The sequence below is a fragment of the Miniopterus schreibersii genome, assembly GCF_964146895.1.
Source record: "Miniopterus schreibersii genome assembly, chromosome: 8".
In the NCBI taxonomy this organism is placed as follows: Eukaryota; Metazoa; Chordata; class Mammalia; order Chiroptera; family Miniopteridae; genus Miniopterus; species Miniopterus schreibersii.
In genome coordinates, this window is record NC_138109.1 from 32,244,470 (window position 1) to 32,264,926 (window position 20,457).

The 20,457-nt window shown below is 53.9% G+C and overlaps 1 protein-coding gene across 7 annotated transcripts in view; it reads right to left on the bottom strand.

Annotated features, from left to right (window-relative positions):
- Positions 1 to 20,457, bottom strand: part of LRP8 (LDL receptor related protein 8) — a 70,585-nt gene that overhangs the window by 28,585 nt on the left and 21,543 nt on the right. For all 7 annotated transcript variants that reach the window (XM_081146265.1, XM_081146263.1, XM_081146262.1 and 4 more), the window contains exon 3: positions 7,715 to 7,837. In XM_081146265.1, coding sequence (XP_081002391.1) covers positions 7,715 to 7,837 — 123 coding nt within the window. The remainder of the gene's footprint in view (positions 1 to 7,714; positions 7,838 to 20,457) is intronic.

Genomic DNA, 20,457 nt, shown 5'->3' on the forward strand with positions numbered 1-20,457 from the left:
TTGGCCAAGGAAGACACAGGGCATGGTGCCAACCAGTCCTACTGCTTGGCCCCAGCCATCTGGCCTGAGGCCCTGGGAATCCACCAAAGCCTTCCTATTCCATGTCTAGTTTCTTCATCTGAGAAACCCCTGTCTGCCGTGAGACTTTCTGAATCTTATATCTGACTCCACTGCTGCCCTGCTTAACTCTCTTTCATGCCGCCCTCGTCCCTGGCACTCAAACCTCCTTGATATGGTCAACCTCTGCCTGTCTCACCAGCCTCACCTCCCACGCCTCCAAATCTCCCCTTTAAGCTCCAGCAACACGGAGCTGCCATGCCCTGGGTGCATCTCTGCCATTCCCCAGCTGTGTGTCCTTGGGCAAGACATGCCCCATTTGGGCCTCAGTTTGCCTTCCAGATCAGTGACTCCATGATGTGAACTTGCAGATCTGAAGGATTCGCCAAGGCCTCAACAGCTCCCCCAGTACAACCTACCCCCTCCAAGTCCCTCTCCTGGCGGTGGTGCCAGCCGGCTGCTAAGAGCAGCCACTGCGTGGCAGGGCCCAGCGGGACCACACAGCTATAATTACTGCAGCTGCAATCAGAGACTGACTCAATCAGGGGCCTGAAGCCCCAGGGTTGATTCTCAATTTGGAAGAAAGAATGAGAACCCCGATCAGGGCTGGGGATGGCTCTCAAACTGAGCATCTCAGGATGACCCACGTGGCAGACCCAGCCAAGGCAGACGCCTCTGAGACCGTGGCGGCTGTCTCCTGACTGACTTTCAGTGTGTACCGGAGGCCTGAATGCAACGGTCTCTAGGATGTGCCAGGCAGTCTTCATCTTCACAATAACTCGGGGGGGGGGGAGGCGGATTATCTTGTGGCCTCCAGCATGGGGATCAAGGGCATGGGCTCTGGAGCCTGGCTGCCTAGGTTCAATCCTAGCTTGGTCACTCATTGGCTCTCTACCTTAGCCAACAATCCTCATCTCTGTGCCAATAAGTGGGGACAATACTATTCCTTACCGCATAGGATTGTTACGATGACTAAGTTAATGTCTGGAAAGAACTAAAACGCCCAGCCCTGTGTGCACTAATGTTACCTAATCCACATGTAACAGATGAGGACTGGTTTATTCTCTCAGTGAGTATCTACTGAGCACTGCTGTGCACCAGACACAGTGGTAAGTCACACAGCTGGTTAAGAAAGGAGAACTCAGAGCCAGCTGTGTCTGATACCAGCGACTGGGAACAGTCGTTATACCTGAAGATTACCGTTGCCAGACCCTCAGCTCTTCTCTCTGATCTCAGACCTGTTTGCTCTCTCTTTACTTTCATAGCTGGGATGAGAGGTCACAAGGGATGAGAGGCCATAAAGGGCATAAACAAGATGGGGTGGGGTCTCAGGTGTCTGAACATTACTATGCCATGAGAGAGGAGTTCCTTGGACCCCAGGATGGACCCCAAAGTTATCCTAGGAATACATTTCTTGAAATAGAAGGCAACCCATTGGCAATACAGGATTCACAGGATTCATTTTACAGAAATTTCCCTTAAGAAATAACTGTGGGGTTGAGCCTGGGGCAGCCTTGGGATTGCAGTGCAAGGTGGTGGAGGGCCTGGGGTTGGGGAGTGAGGCTCCTCCAGAACACCTCTATCACAAAGCACCATGGGACCTCGGTAAGCACTTTTCCTTTGGGCCCATCAGAACATGAGGGAGCTGTAGCTGACCAGCATTTCCCAGAGTCCTGACTAAGGGGTGAGGGTGTGGGGGCTGTTGGAAATGCCCCAGCCCATACTATACTGAATCCAGACTTTGAGAGCAGAGCCAGGAATCTGTATTTTAGCAATTCCCCCACCTCAGTGATTCCCATCCACTCCCTTTGAGAACCCCCAGGTTATCATTCTACAAGTCCAAAAGATACAGGATATTTCATCTCTTTTAAATTTACTCCCAGAAAAGTGATAGGGTTGTTGTTTAAATCTGCAAGCCCCTGAGAGAGCAATGGGATGGAGGGGCAAGTAGACCGTATATCCCTGAGCCAGGCCTCAGGAAACTCCTGACTCCAACACACAGGGGAGTTGGAAGGAAGTCATGCTCCCTGAGCACCCTCAGTGTATCAGGATGTCCACGCAGAGCATTTGATGTTTTCCCATTTGACTGCTGCCAGGTAAACAGGCCCTGCAGGCATAAGCATAAACTCCAGGGACACCATTCATACAAATCATTATGTCAGTGTTGCCCATAGAGTGCAGCAAGGTAGCAGTCCCTTATTCATGTTGCAGATGAGGCAACTGAGGCTCAGAGAGACCAAGTAATGGCCCAAAGATGCACAGCAGTCAGAGGCAGAGTCCAGGTTCCTCTGATTAGAGCCCTTCCCTTCCCATGAAATCTCAATGTTCTTGCGGTTGAAGAAGTGGCTCAAGAACCAGTTCCAGACTCTGTCCCAAAGCCCAGGTGACTGGCATGTCCCTTGACCATCCGCACCACCTCAGAGAGCTTGGTTCTGCAGACCCCAGTGCAGCAGGCAGCTGCTTGAACTTTAAATGAATATTTATACAGTTAATTGCATAACCTTTCAGCAAGGACAATGATTAAACAATCCGTCTGCTTCCTTTCTTTATAATTAATAAGACGTTTGCTGTGTCCCTAAATAGACAGCTCTAATTACAGGCTCTTGGGGATTCAGCAGTGCCTGACAGCAGCCCTCCTGCCCTCAAAGAGCCAAGGCACCATCTTGGAATGCTAGGACTCCTTGGGGTCACCTGGAGGAGCAGCCATTAGAGTGACAGGAGAGAGGAGCCTGGAGAGGGGAAGGGACCTACTGAGGATACTGGATGCTGGCTGTTCCAACTGCCTCTCTCTCCTGGAACCTCCCTGTCTCTGTTGGGACGTAGCTCTTCCCCAAAGCCAGGACTCGCACCTCCAGGCTCCTGGGCCAGGCCTCTTACTGTCTTGCCCTGGGAAGTGCAGTGTCTCCTTATGAGGTGGGTACCATCATTACCGACATTTCATGAATGAGGAGAGCAAAGCCTGGGGAAGGTAAGCCATCTGCTCAAAGTCTTGCAGTGAGGGGCAGAGCTGGACTCCATCCCAGGTCTCGACCCCAAATGCAATGCTTGACTTTTTTGCACTTAACCCTTTACCACTGCAAGAGAAAAGCCGGCCCCATTGGTCCCCACCATGTCAGTCTCCCTGGCATCCCAGGGATCAAGAGGGGTACTGGAGGAAGGAGGCTCGCGGAACCTCTGCTCAGGCAGCATCTGCAACATGGCAGATGGCCGTCTGCTGTCCACTTTCAGGATGACTGAAGCCCAAGGCCTCAGGCAGCACGAGGCAGGAGATAGAGCGTGGGTTTCTCTAGTTGGACAGACGTGGGTCCAAATCTCATTTATTAACATGAAGGTCCCTTCAGCAAGTCACCTAACCTCTCTGCACTCTGGCTCCCCTCATCTGAAAATGGGGTTACATAGTTGTCTAGAGTTGGTGAGTGGTTTAGGTGGGGAAACAGGGAAATCCCTACCCTCAGAACCTGGAAGACACTCTAAGCTCAAAAAACAATGGCCCTTGCTTTAGTTCACAAAATGCAAAGGGCTGGAAGGGCCCTGGTCTCAACCCCTGGGGATGCATGTTATCAGAGTCCACAAGGCCCTCGCTCCAGCCCCCACCCCGGAACACGTGTGTCTGTCTCTGTCTCTGTCTCTGCCTTTCTCTCTCTCTTTCTCTTTGAGACAAACACCCGAGGGAAGCCTTTGGCCTGCTGTCCAAGTCTCCCCAGGTTCCAAGAAGCAGGAGTGAGGAACCCACTGTCTCAGATGTTGGGAATCCTGCACAGTCAGTAAGGGCCCGGCGCTGCACGCTGGAGTGGCTGTAGGCATTGATACATTTCCAGAGAATCCTGCCCTAGAAATCCAAACCCATGGGTACTTTCTCTAATTCATAAGCTCACAAATTAATAAAAAGGGAAATGTCTGTTGAATAAAAGAATGCAAGTACTTGGCGGCTGCTTATTGAGCAAGTGCGTCTGCCGTGTTAGGTCACGTGAGGCTCAGGGGCAGACAACCTCCAAATGGGGACTGCCAGCTCCAAGAGGCCCAGAGCTCAGCTGTGGGAACTATCAGTGTCCAGCTGCTGCCCAGCGTGGAAGCACAGCATGGGACCATCCACCGTGCGGAAGGGGCAGTTAATACCTGCTCCTTGACATGGGGTCAAATACTTGTAGCTGCATCAACCCCTAACTTGCCGGGTGATCTCAGAAAATCTCTAGGCTTCCACTTCTTATCTATAAGAAGGTGCACTTGGTTAATGAGTGAGGTCCTCTTCCAGGTGGAAAGGTTTTAAGATTCATGAATAAAACCTCGTTTTCAATAAGCGGCACCCAGAATCGTAACTCATTCACCTCGAACCAATCTCCCCACCCCCGCCCCTCCAGAGGCCTGAAGGTGGGTCAGAACCATCCCCAATCAAGGGAGCTATAATTAGAGCTGAAGTGCTACTTTCATTAGGCAAATGTCCCAGACTTTCCTACTGTGACTCCTGGCTATATTTGATAGACACAGAATCCAGAACCAGCAGGAAACAGAGCTGGGAGCAACTCCAGCAAGCTAGGGAAGAGGACATAGTGGAGGAATGCAAGAATGGGGAGCTGCTCCCAAATCGCTTTCCCTCTCGATGCAACCCACCTCATTTATACTATTCTAAGATTTTAAACTGGTGTATGTGAGGGAGAGGGCCGGAAATCAAAATATAATAATAAAAATAACACTGCCCATTGTTCCAGCACTGACACTTTGTGTGCATTTTTTCACTTGCTCCTCATGTCCTCGGTAAGGCAGGTAGCATTATCCTCATTTTAAAGATGCAGTGCCTGGCCAGGCGTGGCTCAGCAGTTGAGCGTCCACCTAGGATCCAGGCGATCAGGGTTCGATTCCCGGTCAGGGCACATGCCCGGGTTGCGGGCTAGGCAGCCGATCAATGACTCTCTCATCATTGATGTTTCTATCTCTCTCTCTCCCTCTCCTTTCCTCTTTCTGTAATCAATAAAGATATATTTTAAAAAATTAATTAATTAATAAATAAAGATGCAGTAGGCCAAGGCCCAGGGACATTGGGCATTTTGCCTGAGGCCTCACAGGTTAGAGGACCTGAACCCAAATATATCAAACACCATACCCACCATACTTTAATACTGCCTATAATCTTTGTTTGAGGGTGGGGAGGGGGCTCAATCCTGGGAGCTGGCACAATCCCCAGAAAGCTGGTAGGCTGTGAAGGTTGCTATGACAACACCAATTAAATGGGCAGTGGGTTGGCTGCGGGGTTCCTGCTAGGTCAGGAAGCTGTGAGCAAGCCTGCTACCAGATCCTGCTGCCCCCAATTCTGCCTGACCCTAGAGGTGCCACCCCGGCCAGCCTCCTCCAGGCATCCCTCCCCACCCATAGGCCCTGTCCGTCTCATGGCTCTGACCATGGAACTCTGCCCGGGAAGCGGGGTCCTGGGCCTTGGGTCCCAGCTGGGCACAGGCAAGGGAGAAATAGTGTCTCAGAATCCTATGGGTCTAGGAATCTTAGAATCATGGTCTTTGGAATTCTGGGATGTTAGAAACCAGGGCCCACAGAAGGGCAGGAAAGTATGCAGTACCTCATAGCAAATCACTAGGAGAGCCCAGAGAGCTGGGCCTCCTGACTCCCTGGATGCAGCCTTGGCTGTGCTCCCATGGGTGCTCTCTCAAGCCTCAGAGAGCCTGTTGAGCCTGTTGTTATGGAAAGCAGATGAGCCATGAACAGCCTTGTGTGTCTTGGAAGCAAGGCCCTGCACTCCTCTAGGCCTCCAGTTACTTGGCTGTCAAACAGCAGTGCCCAGAGCTGGGTGTGAAGCAAGCCTGGGAGGCAGGAGGTTGAGAGCCGAAGGCCCCTGCACAGCCCCAAAGATGGGAAGGCAGCAAGTGCTAAATGGGCAAAAGGGACACGGACAGGGAAATATGGGGCAGGGCAGGATGAAGAAGAGGGGCAGGCATTGCAGGGAGGCAGCCCAAGAGAGCAGGGGAGGGCAGGAAGGACCCTGGTGGTGGGGTTGGGGGGCAGGTGAAAAGGGGCACCAACACAAAGAGTTGTGGGGAGAGAGGAGCACAGCTCTCAGCAAGACAGATCCCAATAATAAGAGTGATGAGGCTCCCTCCCCTCCCCTTCTGCCCCCAGTGTGCGGGGTAACTGCTGGCATGAGGGCTGGATGGCCCAGCTGGCTGACTGCAATGGTAGAAAAGCCCCCTGTGGCCACAGCCCCCTCCCCAAACACACACCAGGCTTCTGTGGCTGCAAAAGACTGTCCTGCTTTAGTTGGGTAGCCTTGGGCAAGTGGGTGAACCAGTCCCAGCCTGTTTTCTTTTCTCTAAATGGGGATCCACTCCCACCTTTGTGAGGATGAGAGTCACAGTGGGTGTGGCCAGGCTTTGTTCCTTCTGAAGCTCAGGGCAATGCACTGGCTGCCCCTGCCCAGGCACCTCCAGCACAGCGCTGGATCTGGCTACCTAGTGGGCTAGTGGGCAAAGAAAGGATAGGGCCTGGGGCGATGCCGGGAAGGCAGGGCAGCAGTGCAAGGGACCGAGGGGGCCCTGTCTCAGGCGGGGTTGCTCTCCCTCTCACTCTTTCTCTCTCTCCCCCTTTCTCTCGCACTGGAGACTGGTAGCTCTGTTGCTAGGAGACAAGGAAACCCAGTTATCACTAGCTGCAGCCCTAGATTGGACTAGATGGGACGATGGCCTCCATTGTCCCTGCCTCTGCCTTTGGGGCAACTGTGACCCCTAACAAGGACATGGGGCTGTGACTCGCAGGTCTCCCCCCAGCCCCACCATCCTCCACGTGCTTTACTATCCCCCCCACCACCACCTTTTGTCTCAGGCTCACTCTGCTGAAGCTCCGCTTCCAGGACCACTGGGTCCTTCCCCACCCCCTTCTCATCTCCTTTTTAATTTAACAAATGTCACAGAATGACCTGCCTGGTGTAAGTTTGCTTTGAGGATTAGGGCCTGGAAAAGAAATCATGGAGAGACAAAGCCCTGAGTGTGGGAGGCAGGCCTGGGGCTCAGCTCTGGCTTTCCACCTCACCTCTGGCTGCCTCGGTTGCTCCCCAGCCTGTCATGGAGGCTGGGGCTCCTGGGCACCTGCCCAGGGCAGAGTAAAGAACTGAGGCCTTAAAGTCCTGGCTTGGGAGCCTTAGGCCACTCACTTAACCTCTCTGAGCCTCGGTGTCCTCCTTTGCAAAATTCAGTAAGTGCCAGTACCTGCCTCACGAGGCTGCTGTGGGGATAAGATGAATTATGCACCCAGTACATGCTGCACAAGCACCAGCTATCACTAGTACTATCAGAATTACTATTAGAGTCCTCAAAAAATAGTGGAGGCGGGGGGGGGGGGGGGCTGGGAGGATGTGCTACGGCTACTTCTGGGCAAAAGGCTCAAAGGGGCTATTTCTAGCTCTTGGTACTACAGGAGCAGGGCCCAGTGTGGAAGAGAGCTGTGAAGAAAGCCCAGAACAGGTCACTGGACACCAGCTACTAGATCCACCTGCTGTTTGCCAGGAGTCCCCGAGGCCGCAGCACCGAGTGAGCCCAGAGCTGTGTTTGACAGGTCACCTCACTCGAGCCTCAACCTCCCAACAAGGAAGATGTGTGATGAGGAAACTGAGGCCCAGAGAGCCCCCCACCCCCACCCCAGCCTGAGGGACAGGACTCACTGCAAGTGGCCTCGAACTCATCAGAGCCGTCAGAACACTCCTCTTCGCCATCGCACTTCCACCGCTCTGGGATGCAGTGGCCGTTGTCACAGGTGAAGTCACTGTCCATACAGGTCTTCTTGGCTGTGGGGCAAGGAGAAGAGCGTGAGGGTCTGGTGGGCACAGGAAGCTCTTCTAGGACAGGTCACTACGGGGTGACCAGAAAGTCCTGGATGACATGGCCTTCCATGGCCCCGCTAGGCCACAGGGCATCCCGCCCCATTGACCAAGAGGAGAGAACAAGAGAGAAAGGCTTTTACTGAGCACCAGGTGGAGACAGGTGACACCTGTCCTGCCCTCCAAGTTCAGAGCTCAAGTCCAACAAAGGTGACAAGATCCATCCACAAAGGGAATGCCTGTCCCCTTATCACACCTCTCTCTTCCCCCAAAGTCCAGTTCCGCTGTCAAAGCCTCCAAGAAGCCCCGATCACCCCTTCCACCACTTCTCAGTCCCTTTACCTGCCTGTCCTGCTCTCCACAACCAGACCAAAGTCGAGGCCTCTTCTGTAAGCACCAGAAAGCTGGTGATAATAAATCATAAAGGGAAATGATCTTGTGGTAAGATTAATGAGGCATCCTCTGTTCAGGGTGGTGGAAATAGAATCTACCTAACTGGCAAGACACCCAAACCAGTCTCTGCCCCCAGGGAGTTTCCAGTCCGGAGAGTGCTTCCAGCCTCCACATGGGAGGGGCGGGGGGGGGGGGGGGGGCGGGGTCTGAATCCCAGCTGTGCCTCTTTCTGTCAACCTGACCTTGGGGGTTGTTACTTAAATTCTGAGCCTCCGTTTTCTTATCTATATAATGGGAAGAAGGAAACAAAGGACTCTGAGGGGGAGTAACAAGAAGTTATAATGTATGAAGAATACGCAGCAGAGATCCTGGCACACAGCAGATGCTCGGTAAGTAGCAGCAATTGCTGTTTTTATGGTCTGAAGTCTTAATTAGAAGCAAAGGAAATGGGGTGTTCCGTGGTCTCCCAGGGGATGTATGTAGCAGGCTGAGCTCTCACAGCTGGTAGCAGAACTGGGACAAGAACACCGGGTTCAATATGGTTTGCTCTTCCCCCTGCCCCTCCACTGGCCTGATGCTCCCCCAGTGTAGGTGCCATGTCACATGTGGCACAGGACCTAACTTGGGGTAGCTCTCAGTGGGGGCACGGAACTCAATGGAAACATAGCTGCCCAGCCTCTGCTCACACACATCCAGGCCCGGGGCTGCCCTTCCCAGGAGCTTCTTCCCAGTGCCAGCCCTGGATCACATACATCCTTCCACAGGTGCTCTGGCTGCCTCTGGAGTGACGTGACTGGGTCTCCTGAACCCCTTCCTTTTCTGCCTTTGTTTTCAATGGAATCCTTGCAGTACATCTCCATTCTAAGACGAGTTTTCTTCACACTTTCTATAGAACACCTTTGTCTATGCAGGGCTAGAAGAAACTTGAGGAATCAGAATCCACCTACAGATAGGGAGCCTGAGGCCCAGAGAGGGGAAGGGTCAGCCCAGGGAAATAGCAAGGCAGGGAGCAGAATCAGCCGTGCTGACTCCCAAGGCGGGGTCCTGAGCAGCCCTCCCTGAGCCCTGCACTGAGGGGTCATGGCAGGTCATAGATACCAATACTGCTTGTTGGCAGATCATGGCCCATAACCACCTGAAAGTAAGTACAGTTATGAACCACAGCACCTGGGGCTTTTCCCAACATGGACAGCAGAGTTTTTTCTCCACCAGAAGCCCAGCATCCAAAAGAGAAACGTATTTTTCCTGTTCTACATCCTCTGAGTGTATCCTGTGTGCCAGTCTCTGTGTGAGGTAACCTTACCAGGAAACCCCATGACAGAGGGTCCATATGTCCCACTTGTCACACGGAAGATCCTGGGGTGCTAAGTTACATGCCTAAGGTCACATATGGGCCACAGTTTGACCTCACAGTCAGATACCCTGGTAGCTGCGGTTAATTCCTTTTTACACAAGAGGAAATTGAGGCTCAAAGAGGTGAGGGTGGTAGGTGGCAGAAGTAGGATTTCAATTCCATGTGGCAAGCTTAGGCTCCCTCCACTAAGGCCTTCAGCCATCTCAGCAATGCCAGGCTGAGAGTAAGGACTCCAAAGAGGCAAATGCAGTGTGACGAGGTCCTGGAGCCTCCACACGAGGCAAATCAACCATAGTAGGGAGGTGCCTACACGAGGTGCTCCCCTGGAATGTGGCCATAAGTGTGCAGCAGAATAAACCTGGGCTTATGATGACGTGAGCCCTGCTAATGGACTGTCCTGGGGAAACTGAGGCAGGCAACTTTCAGGTTGGGGCCTGTCTGAAGTATAACCATGTGAAAGGATTTGGAGTCAGACCTGAGTCTGAATCCTGGAACAGCCACCTCCTCTCTGGGTGACTCTGGGCAAGTTTCTTCCCTCTCTGGGCAAGCGGGGGGGACGGTGGCTTTCCCGTGCAGCACTGACACAGAACAAAAGGCAAAAAGGCTCTCCTGGGGGATCTGAGCAAGCATCCTGGTGCTGGGTTGTTCAGGGAATTGAGTCCGACAGCCCCTCATCAAGAGGCTACATCTGCACTGCCAAGTAATGAGGGCTGGGCAGTCTTTCGAGGCTGTCGGAGCAGGCCATGCCAGCCCCCACTCTCTTGGCCTTGGCAGCCTTGGCTCCAGCTCCCAGGGTGATTCCCCAGCTGGGCTGGAGGCCGTGGCTCCGTTTCTAGGGATTCATGTCCCTCCATGCTAGTCGCCCCTTGGACAATGCCCACCTCTGTGAATCCCTGTACTCCACAGCCCAGGAGCAGTATATAGTCATCCAGGGTCTGCGACATCATAATCTGGTGCCATGGCAACAGATGAGCTACCACAAAGGACTTGGGATTCCAGAGGGCGGTGGGGGGGGGCTGACACCAGGGCAGAAGTGGGGGAGAATGGGAAATCCAGGACAAAGGAAGCGGGAGTTGCTATTTATAACAAGAACCCCGGCCAAGGAAAGTGTCAGACAGTCCATGGTTAATCGAACTCTGCTCTGCCATGGTGGGCTGTGTGACCTTTTGCAAGTTACAGAACTTCTCTGAGCCTCCCTTTCTTCATCCGCATTCAGGGATACTATCCCTGCTTCACCACACAGGATTGTTGTGAGGAGCCAAGGGGCTAAGGATGGTGCCAGTGCATAAACTGAAAAGCATAAAGGTGTAAGTTTGAGGTGCGTGAAGTCAGCAGCCCCAGCTGCTGTGTGTGTGGCATTGGGCCCATCAGTCCCACTGGGCCTGCCTCCTCATATGGAAATGCAGGTGTGGTGCTGACTGAATCTTAAGCCCCTCTCTGCACCCAGTCTACGATCTTGTGAAATTATTATGATCACTCACACCTGCCAGCTTCCCCAGAGCATCCTTCCCTGAGACAATACGCATCCTTCATTCTGTTGCTCCCCACCCACGCTCACCCCACAGCCCCAGTACACACAGGGGGCTTCAAAACAAAGATTAGTCGGGGCTGCCAGGTGGAACTGCTTTGTGTGGCTTCCTCTTAGCAATCACAGTGCTTCATGTCAGAGCCCTAAGGCCTCCATACAGCTCTCCCGTTCTATAAGCCAGAAAACCAGGGACAGGGAGAAGTGGCTGCTCAAAGTCACAGCCACCCGTGGGAGGGCTGCACCTGAACCTAGGGATTCTGACTCCCGGTCCCACCATGTCTAGGGGTCAGAGAAGGCTTCCTGGAGGAGGGGACTGTATTCAAGGAAGAGGAGTCAGCCAAGCTGTGGGAGTGAGGAGAGCAATGAAGGGCATTCAGGGTAAGGGATAGCAGGGCCTGAGACATGGAACAGAATGGCCAGGCAGGGTTGGGGACCTGGGAGCTCCACTAGGCCAGGGGCCAACTCGCCCTGCCTGGCACAAGGCTACTCCTACGAGGCCCAGCACAGGAGCCTGGCTTTTCCTGAGCTCACCCAGAAACTCACCCAACCTCTGCTAAGCCCAGGGTTGCTTTCTAGCAGCCAACAAAACCCATGGCTCTAAGCTGCTGGGGCTTCCTTCAGGGTTTCCTAGCAGAGCAGGAGAAAGGCAGAGGTAGGAACCGAGAGCAGGTGGCCATCCACCCAGATGTTTGGGATGAAACACTTATTTCGCCCTTGGAAAGATGCATGATTTCCCCTGGCTTACGAAAGGCCCTGAAAAAGCCTACAGAAAAGGCACTGAATTAAATTTGTTTCTCCAGCACTTGCCAAACTTATTTAGTGACGAAACTTCTTTTTTGATTGCCATGTGTGTTAATTTCTCAAGAAACAAGTGGTCCAATGAACCACACCCAAAATACCGCTGCAGATAAGATGAAGACCAGAGAGGGGAAGGACTAGTCTATGGTCACACAGCAGAGGTTTGTACTCAATTTTCTGTCTCAGGCCAGTTCCACCAAGCAGTGAAAATAGGAGAGTGTGTTCACAGAGTACTCTGCCCAGAGTGAAGCTGAGGGGACGCCCCAGTCCTCAGAGCAGGGACATGTCTGGAGGAGAGCCCAGGATTGGGGAGGGGATTGATACCAGGCCACCTGGGACAGGGAGATGAGAGAGATGTCACGGATGCAGGCTCTGTCTGCTCTCAGGCTTCTGCAGACAGGTTGTGGGCGCCAGAGAATACTGTGAGGGCAGAGACCCATAGGCAAGGTGGATGCCCATCAATATTGTTGCTGAGCCAGCTGGGGCATGTCCCCTCCGCTCCCAGGGCAGGCGAGAATCTGTGAGGGCAAAGATGTAAAGCCTAAACTTGGCGGTCAGCGCACAGAAGGGACTCATCTGCTCCCACGTCCTCTCCCAGGCCTGGACCAGCACTGGGTAGCCTGGCTCCGGGTGGCCTGGCTCTGGCCCGGCAGCCCAGCCCTAAGACAGCTGGGCCACTTGTACCCGAATCGGAGATGAAAGGGCTGCTCCCCCCATGGTTACCCTTCTGCAGAGCTCCGCGGGCCCTGGCGTTGCCAAGACAACGGCTGCCAGCAGAATGAAGATCCGGGGTGGGGGCAGGGGGCGTGCCAGCCCGCCTCTGGCCTACTAACCTGGCAGGCAGATTTAAATGACAGCCCAGGAAGCTACTATTAAACTGTCACCCCAGTCAACGGACGACAGACCCGGAGTGTTCTCTGGCTTGGGCAACAACACAGCAGGAGTGAGCGGGGGAGGAGCCGGTGGCCCAGAGCAACCTGCACCCCCTCTTGGGAACCCCGCCCCGCCCCCGGGCCTGCTCACCCACCACCAGAGCCAGCCGGCCTCTCGGGCTGCGGCAGGGCTGGCATGGGGCTGTGGCACAGCGCAGGGCCCAGAAAACTTACTCTATTTTTAAGCAGAGGAATTCTTTTTCCAAGTGAAACCCAACATAAAAGTGAAGCTGCACTACTGGAAGCAGGGTGAGGGGAAACCCATCAGCTGTTTCCCCATTATCCCCCCACCAGGCCTGGTGGGACCATGAAACCCCAGGCTCACCCCCTATCACCAGCAGCTCTGGGTTCACACCCTGACCCTGATGCGTATCGGATGTGTGATGCTCCTAACAACCCGGGTTTAAAGATCTGTGGGCCTAATAGAACATTTAGAACAGCTGCCCTGCGTTAAGGTTCTCACTCTCTCATAACCCAAGATGCTAAGACTGCGCTTCTCCGATCCGCTCACCCTCAGCCCTGCGATGGGGCTCATCCTCGAGCTGTGACGGGGCTCCAGGATGGTCACTGCACGAGTCAGACCTATCAGTGAGCTGTGGGTGCCCCCCTCACCGCCCCCCATTCCATCTCTTCAAGGGACTGTGTCCCTGAGTACACACGGACAGACTCAAGGTTCTTTTCGGTGCCAGAGAGGCGAACAGTTCCCACAGCGTCCTGACACCCACAGAGTGTAGTGGGCGGGGCTCAGCTCTCCGTTTTGTGGGGCTCAGCGGGCTCTGGGGCTCAGGCCACCACCATCCATCAGCAGGTGACATCTGAGTCTGCTTCCTCAGCCACCCTCTCACCCCACTTAGGGGGAAAGAGGAAACAAAGATGAAAGAGTGAAGGGGTTAGTGTGAGGACTGCTCTGGTGAGGGCATCTTTGCTTCTAAATCAGGCAATGTTCTCAGCCTCGGGGTCCACCTGGCCCCACAATGGTGCTTTCCCATCATTTCCTTCATCTCAGTGTCCCCCTCACAGGGCCTCACACAAGAAGGATCTGACCCCAAGTGGGTGCTCCAAGAATACCTACGGCCCCACACCTCTTACAGACCGTGTGACCTCTTCCCACTCTGGGCCTCAGTTTCCTCATGTGAACAAATCTTCCCCACCAGCTGACATTCTGGGTGTGTGACTTTAAGACACAGATGGGTTGTGGTTCACGGTGCTGCCTGAGGCCCCTCCAGAAAGGTCACCTGGGGCTTCCCACAGCCAAGTCCCTCCTCCAGACCCAGCACATCCCAGCTGCTGTCGGATGCTGCCCGACCCCAGCCCTGCTGTCACCAAGGGAAGTCCAAGCCCTCGCCGGGGTATGTGGGACACCCTGTCGCCACGGGGAAGAGGAGCGTCTCCGAGGTACAGACGACAAAGGGGTCTTCCTGTCGCAGTGATTTGTGGATGCAGGAGGTATTGAGCCAGTGACAGCTGTGAGGGGGTGGGGGAAATGGGGGTGGGGGAGATGGATGGAATCAGCAGGGGTCCCTGGCTGGTGTCTGCAAAACGACCAAGCACCATGCAGGGGTGCAGGCAGCACACAGAGGGTACCCATGGCCCTGCCCATCTTTTAGGCTAGGACTGCCCACCCTGGATTTGGGTCACCCACTTGGAATTAGGATTTTAGGTCCCAAGGAAACAGCTAGAGGGAAACTCATGGTCCTCAGAGTGGAAGCCTCCAGAGGACAAGTGGCTCCCACCACACACATTGCCCCTTCACTTGGGCCGGAGCACTTGCTGGCCCCAGTGGAGACTCAGCCTCCTGTAACCAGGGGACCTTCCTATCTAACCCCAGGCAGACCACCCGAGCTAGGGCGGCAGGGGGGCGATCCATGGCTCCACCTCCCTCGAGCAGACCTGAGAGCCTGTCAAGGACCCCCACCTTCCAGACCCTGTTCTCCTACCCCGGCAGCCCCCGGTGGGAGGGGAGGCAGCTCTTCTACCTCCTCTTTTGCAGTAGAGGAAAGAGCTCCAAGTCTCATTCCAGCCCGGCTCTGCCACCAGCATGCCAGGTGACACAGGGCAGGCCTCTCTGGGCTCTGCTATCTTCCTCCTTACTGACTTCAAGTGGGAAAACCAGGACTGCCTGGGCAGAACTCTGCATTCAGGAGCAAGGAGGTCAGACCAGGGGGACCTGAGAACCCATGCAGGGCAGACACTGCCTCAGTCAACAGCCTGGATCGGGTTTGCTGAGGGAGCAGGAGACCAGTATTTCATTCATGCCCCACAGCCAGAAGGCCTGAGGAAGTGAATGATGAAGAGATGACCCTGTCTGTCTGGGGGAATCCCTCCTCTCACTCCACGGGCAGTCAGGGCACTGGCCCTGCAGAAATGTCCATGCAGCACCCTCTGGCCATGAGGCAACGGCTGAACATTGGTGGGAAGCAGTGCTGGCTAAGTGTAAAATGCAAATGATTTTACCAATTAGGCTGGACAGAGAAGCGTTTCTGGGAGGAGCCCCACTGGGCCACCCTGGTGATAAATGGACAGTGACACCCTATCATTGGGAAATCCATCTCCTGGGACTGGATGGGTCTCTCAGGGGCACCCCTGCTGACTGGCCCTGGGCTTCTTGCTTAGGAGGCTGGTATGAGTTCTCCACTACCCCCAGCTCCTCAGTGGCCAGCCAGGGAGCCTGGGGCCCAATGTGTGCCCAGCAGGAGGCCTGAAGGTTAGGCCATCACTCTGTGAAGCTTCTCAGGCCTGTGCCAGGGAGGTTGCTGGCTTTTATTTGGAGAAAGGTTAAGATTATTTCACTGTGAACTGGATTAGCATTGGGTTCCCCCACCCCTGGCCTGGGGCCCTGGCTCTACTGTGCAACCTTGTGTAAGTCCTCTGCCTTCTTTGTGCCTTTCTCTCTTCCTCTGTGACATAACTGGATTGGACAAGATGATCTCTAAGTTCATTTCCTTTTGAGGTTCAGGGTGAGGTTGACAGAGGGAGGGAACCATGGCTCAGTCCCCAGGCCCTCCCAGTTACTCCTGCGGCTCCAGCTGGGGGTCTATAAATCCAGAGTTAGTAGCCACTGTCCTGATGAGGCCTCCCCATAATCTGAAAGCCATTTTTCTTTATTCTGCTGGGTTCCCATCTCCCCTAGAATGTGATCAAGTGTCTTAGCAGGTACTCAGGAACATGTCAAGCTGCCCTGATGCCTGGACCTGCTCTGGCCCACCCTTGGCTACCACCGCCTCCCATATTCACTCAACGGTCATGGACAAACCGTGGGCCTTCCCACCAGGTGCAGCTCCACCAGGCAGGAGACTTCTTCCATCTCCACTGGAAAAACTCTCTCCACTCCTCCAGGCCAGCTGAAACCTCAGTTGTTGATAGTGTCTGAAAACACGCTCCACTTTCAACAAGGCCAGAAGGAGTAGAGCCCCTGCCCCTGGTCTGTGGGGCCCAGACCACCAAGGGCATGACATTGGCAAACTCAGTTCTCCACAAGGTGCTTATTCTGTTGCCATAGTTTTGGCAGGTCAGACCTGGGCTGTGCCCGCAGCAAGCCCTTCCAGGCTGCGCCCACCCTGGCTGTCACCGCTGAGGTGAAGATCTATAGCCCTGCTGGACAGCACTTGTCTCCCTGTTGGCAGCCTGAGGAGGCCCTGGGAGCCCTCCACCAGACTGAGCAGGCTCATAAGTCATCCCAACAGCTCTGGGAACTGGGGACACATGGCCTAGCTACCACCTCAGAAGATGCAAACCTTCCCCTCTCATTGTAGCTGGGCTCTGGGTTGCGGAAAGCCCTTCATAGAGCTCCTCTGGGGGAGTTCCACAAACTCAGGCTGGGTGTGTGTGAAGGAGCCTCTAAATGGTATGGGCCTCAGAGTCCTGGGCACTGCTCCAGGCTGCCCTTGACCTCTGAGTGATCTCAGAAAAGTCCCTTACCCTCCCCGTGCTGTATGGGGGAATGACTCAGCACAGGAATCCAGACGGCTGCCCTCCAAGCTGTATCCCCAGAGCCAGCACCCCTAGATTCTCCTCACACAGCTCCAATTCACTCTGCTCTCCCTCTACCAGAGCTCAAGGTGAGTGGCTGCACACGAAAACTTTGTATGTTGGCCCTTTAAGAGGGTGCCTGCATTTCCAGCCGTCTCTTTCTGGCAGACAGAAACCTCTTCTGCTTTTCACAGCCACATATTATGTGGGTACCTTTCTCAGTTCTGGTGCTCTGGGCTCAGGAGCCCAGCTTGGGGTTTTAGACCCCAGAGTTCTCAGTGGGAAACCTCACAACTGAGATATCCCTCCAGACCTTCAGCAGCTGCCCGTGGGAGCCCAGCCAGCCCTCTCATGCTTCCACACTTCCTACCACTCTCTATGCAGCCTCCACTTTAGGTCCTTAGTTATGAGGGTGCTCTCTAGCTAGTCTTCAGTTGATTATTCAGGATTGTTTTTCTACTTTAGTTGTAATTCCAGTTTGGACCTGAGTGTCCGTGTAGCTTCCACTTAATCTGCCATCTTGGGATCTCCGAGTTAACCTCTCAGAGCCTCAGTTTCCTCACCTATAAAATGGGGTTAACAACCAATAACTACACCCCCAAGGGGGTGAGATTAAAGAATACTATAGATGTTGAAATTGTATGGTGAACTGTAGAGCACACAAAGGCACTAGAGCTCTTGTCAATGATCTGGTTTGTTTTTTATCATTGCCCCACTGGCTTTCCTACTGGGACTTTGGAGGAGAGTGGGTTGCCTTCCTGCTGGAATCAGAGAGGGCTGGGGGCAGGTGAACAAGGGACTTGGCTCAGGTGGGAAAAGCTTCTAGGTCCCCTGAAGTGCTAGGGGGTGGCCAGTGCAGATGGGGCATTGGGGTGGGGGCGCTCAGAAGGTGCCAACAAGGGCGGGAGGTCAGACCCTGGAGGCCTTCTGGTCCAAATCTTATATTTCATAAATGGGAAAAAACTGAGGCTAGAGAAGGCCTGGGCTGGCCTGAGGCCACACTCCCAAGGCAGCCTCAGCAAAGCAATCACACTCCCTTCCAAGAGCTAGTCACAGAGCAGAATTGCAGCTTAGGAGGCTCACGGAATCATAAAATAGCCTTAGAATCACAGAACAGAATCTCCGATTCCAGGAGAGGATCTTGGAATCTTAAAACGCACAATTTAAAAGTACTTAAACTGCCCGGCCAGGTGTGGCTCAGTGGTTGAGCATCGACCTAGGATCCAGGAGATTGCAGTTCAATTCCTGGTCAGGGTACATGCCGGGGGTTGCAGGCTTGATCCCCAGTCAGGGGCGTGCAGGAGGCAGCCGATCAATGACTTCCTCATCATTGATGTTTCTCTCTCTCTCTCTTTTCTTCTCTCTGAAATCAATAAAAGATGTATTTTTTTTTTTTAAAAAGTATTAACCCTAAATGTCCCAATGTTAGGACCGTGAATTCACAGAATCTTTCCAACTTTGAAATCATAGGGAGAATTGTAATCTCACAGGCAGAAAACAGAACCCTAGAAGCTTCATGTCACAGACTCTAATCCAGGCACCAGGAGTGGCAAAGGCCTGCTCCTTCCTCCCACCCATGCAGGAATCCTCTGTTCCCACTGCTGACATATGGCCATCCCGCCTCCTTGAATGCTCTCAGCGACAGGGGACTCAGTCAGCTGTTCCTGCTGGAGGCTGGACACGTTCCTTCCTCTTGTACAGGGAGGGAAATAAGTTCTCAACAGGAGATCCCCACTTCGTACAAATGGATTTTTCACCCCTCCTTGTTCTTTGGCTCTGATCGGAAAGATTCCTAGGGAAGTGGAAAGGAGCCAAGAGCTGCCACAAAATGACTTGAACCAGCAGACAGGCTGGTAATAGGTTTCGGTGGGAAAAAGGAGGGAGAGGGACGATTAATTCCAACTTGCTATGCGGTAAAGGAAATTAAGGCATAATACTGAGGAGGCAGCAGTTCTATTAACCTGTGAGGGATACCAATTACTCCAGGCTTCTCAAAACTGCTAGAAATAAAGAGAAAACCCAAAAAGGGACTGTGATTGTGGCCCCGGGCTCATCTGGACCAGGCTGTTTGTTTGCCCTGGCACCCTAATGATGGGAATGAGGGAAAAGTCCCTGTTCTTGGGAGACAGCTATGCAAGGGGGGAGGAAAGGCAGGCCCACGCATTGCCACTGGACTGCTTGGCAAGTGCTCAGGGCAGAGGAGGTCCCCAGGCCCTCTTCAGGGAGAGCTTAGTGTAGGGGCCATCGGGGCCTCCTCTTGCCCAGCTCACACCCTTAAGTCCTGTGTCCTGGAAGGGAGCAGGGAGGGTGGAGCTTCTGATGACCCCTCTTCTAATTGGAAAGTCTCAGGTCTCTGCTGCTGGAAACCAAAAGAATCAAGTAGGTGGCCTACTGTGTGCCTGGTGCCCTACTGGGTGCTAGCAAACCATGCAGTTAGGTAAGAACTTAAGAGGTGGCCATACCCTGCAAGGCTGGGGCTCAGGGCTCTGGCAAGAGACTCCCCACCCATGAGGCAGGCAGTGTGGGCAGAGTCAATGGCTGTGGGCCACAGCTCAGTGCCTCTGGCAAGGTCCCAGCAGGATGGCTGTGAGACTCCAGGACAGAGCTGGGCAAAAAGAAACAGACATGGCTGTGGGAGGTGAGCAGAGGGAGGGAGGTGCCAGCAGATCCTCACTTCCCAATGGCATCCTGGCCCAGACCTCGGCCACCCCTCTCACTTCTAGGAGCGCCTAAGACTGGGTGCCCATCACCCTGAGGTTCTGAGTCAGTGTGGTTCCCCCAACAAGACAGGTCCACAGCTTGGATGAAAGAAAAGCCACTTCTGAAACAGCTGGTTCGAAAGCATGCCTGTTACCCTATGACAATCCCACCCACATCGGGCTTTTCTTCAAGTGACCATTTTCTCCCAACCCAGAGGTCTGGAAGATGCTAGTCTTCTGGCCGCTGTGGTCCTCCTCCCACCAGGAGCAGGTTAAGAAACCAGGGCTCAAATCCTGGCTTTGTCCCTTACTGGCTGTGTGACCTCAGGCAGCTTACTTGACCATTCGGAACCTGCGTTTTCCTCACTTAAAACCGTGATGATGAATTCTGACTTGCAGGATAGTTGGTTGTGAGAGAACATATATATCAGTGTCCAATGTAAGGCCTGGTACTTAGAAAATAGTGATAGAAGCTCCTCCCAACTCTTCTTGGTTGCTCCCCAGCCCCAGGCTTTGCACATAGCAGGCCCTCAGGAAGTTTTTGTTTCAATTGTTAAAGGCCATCAGGAGGCCCGGCCCGGTGGTCCTTCCTAACATGGTTTCTCCAAGCATAAAGTAGAAGGGCTGTTCCTTGGAGAAAAAGGTCCAGGTAGAGCTGTTGCCAGACAGCCAGCTGGGTTCACAGGACAAGCTGTTTTAGAAGTGGTGTCCCCAGCTAATCCCTCAACGATTATAAACTTTGGCAGAGCCAAGACTGGCCCACCTAGACGTACAGTTGGTGATTGGAAATCACAGGGAGGTCCAGCCACCAACATTCCCTGCCACCTCTGCCCCTGCCCCCACACTGGTCTCTCCTGAGCCCCACTGAGAACCAGGGTCCTCAAGGGGGGCCTCTCCTCCACTCGTGTGTGGGC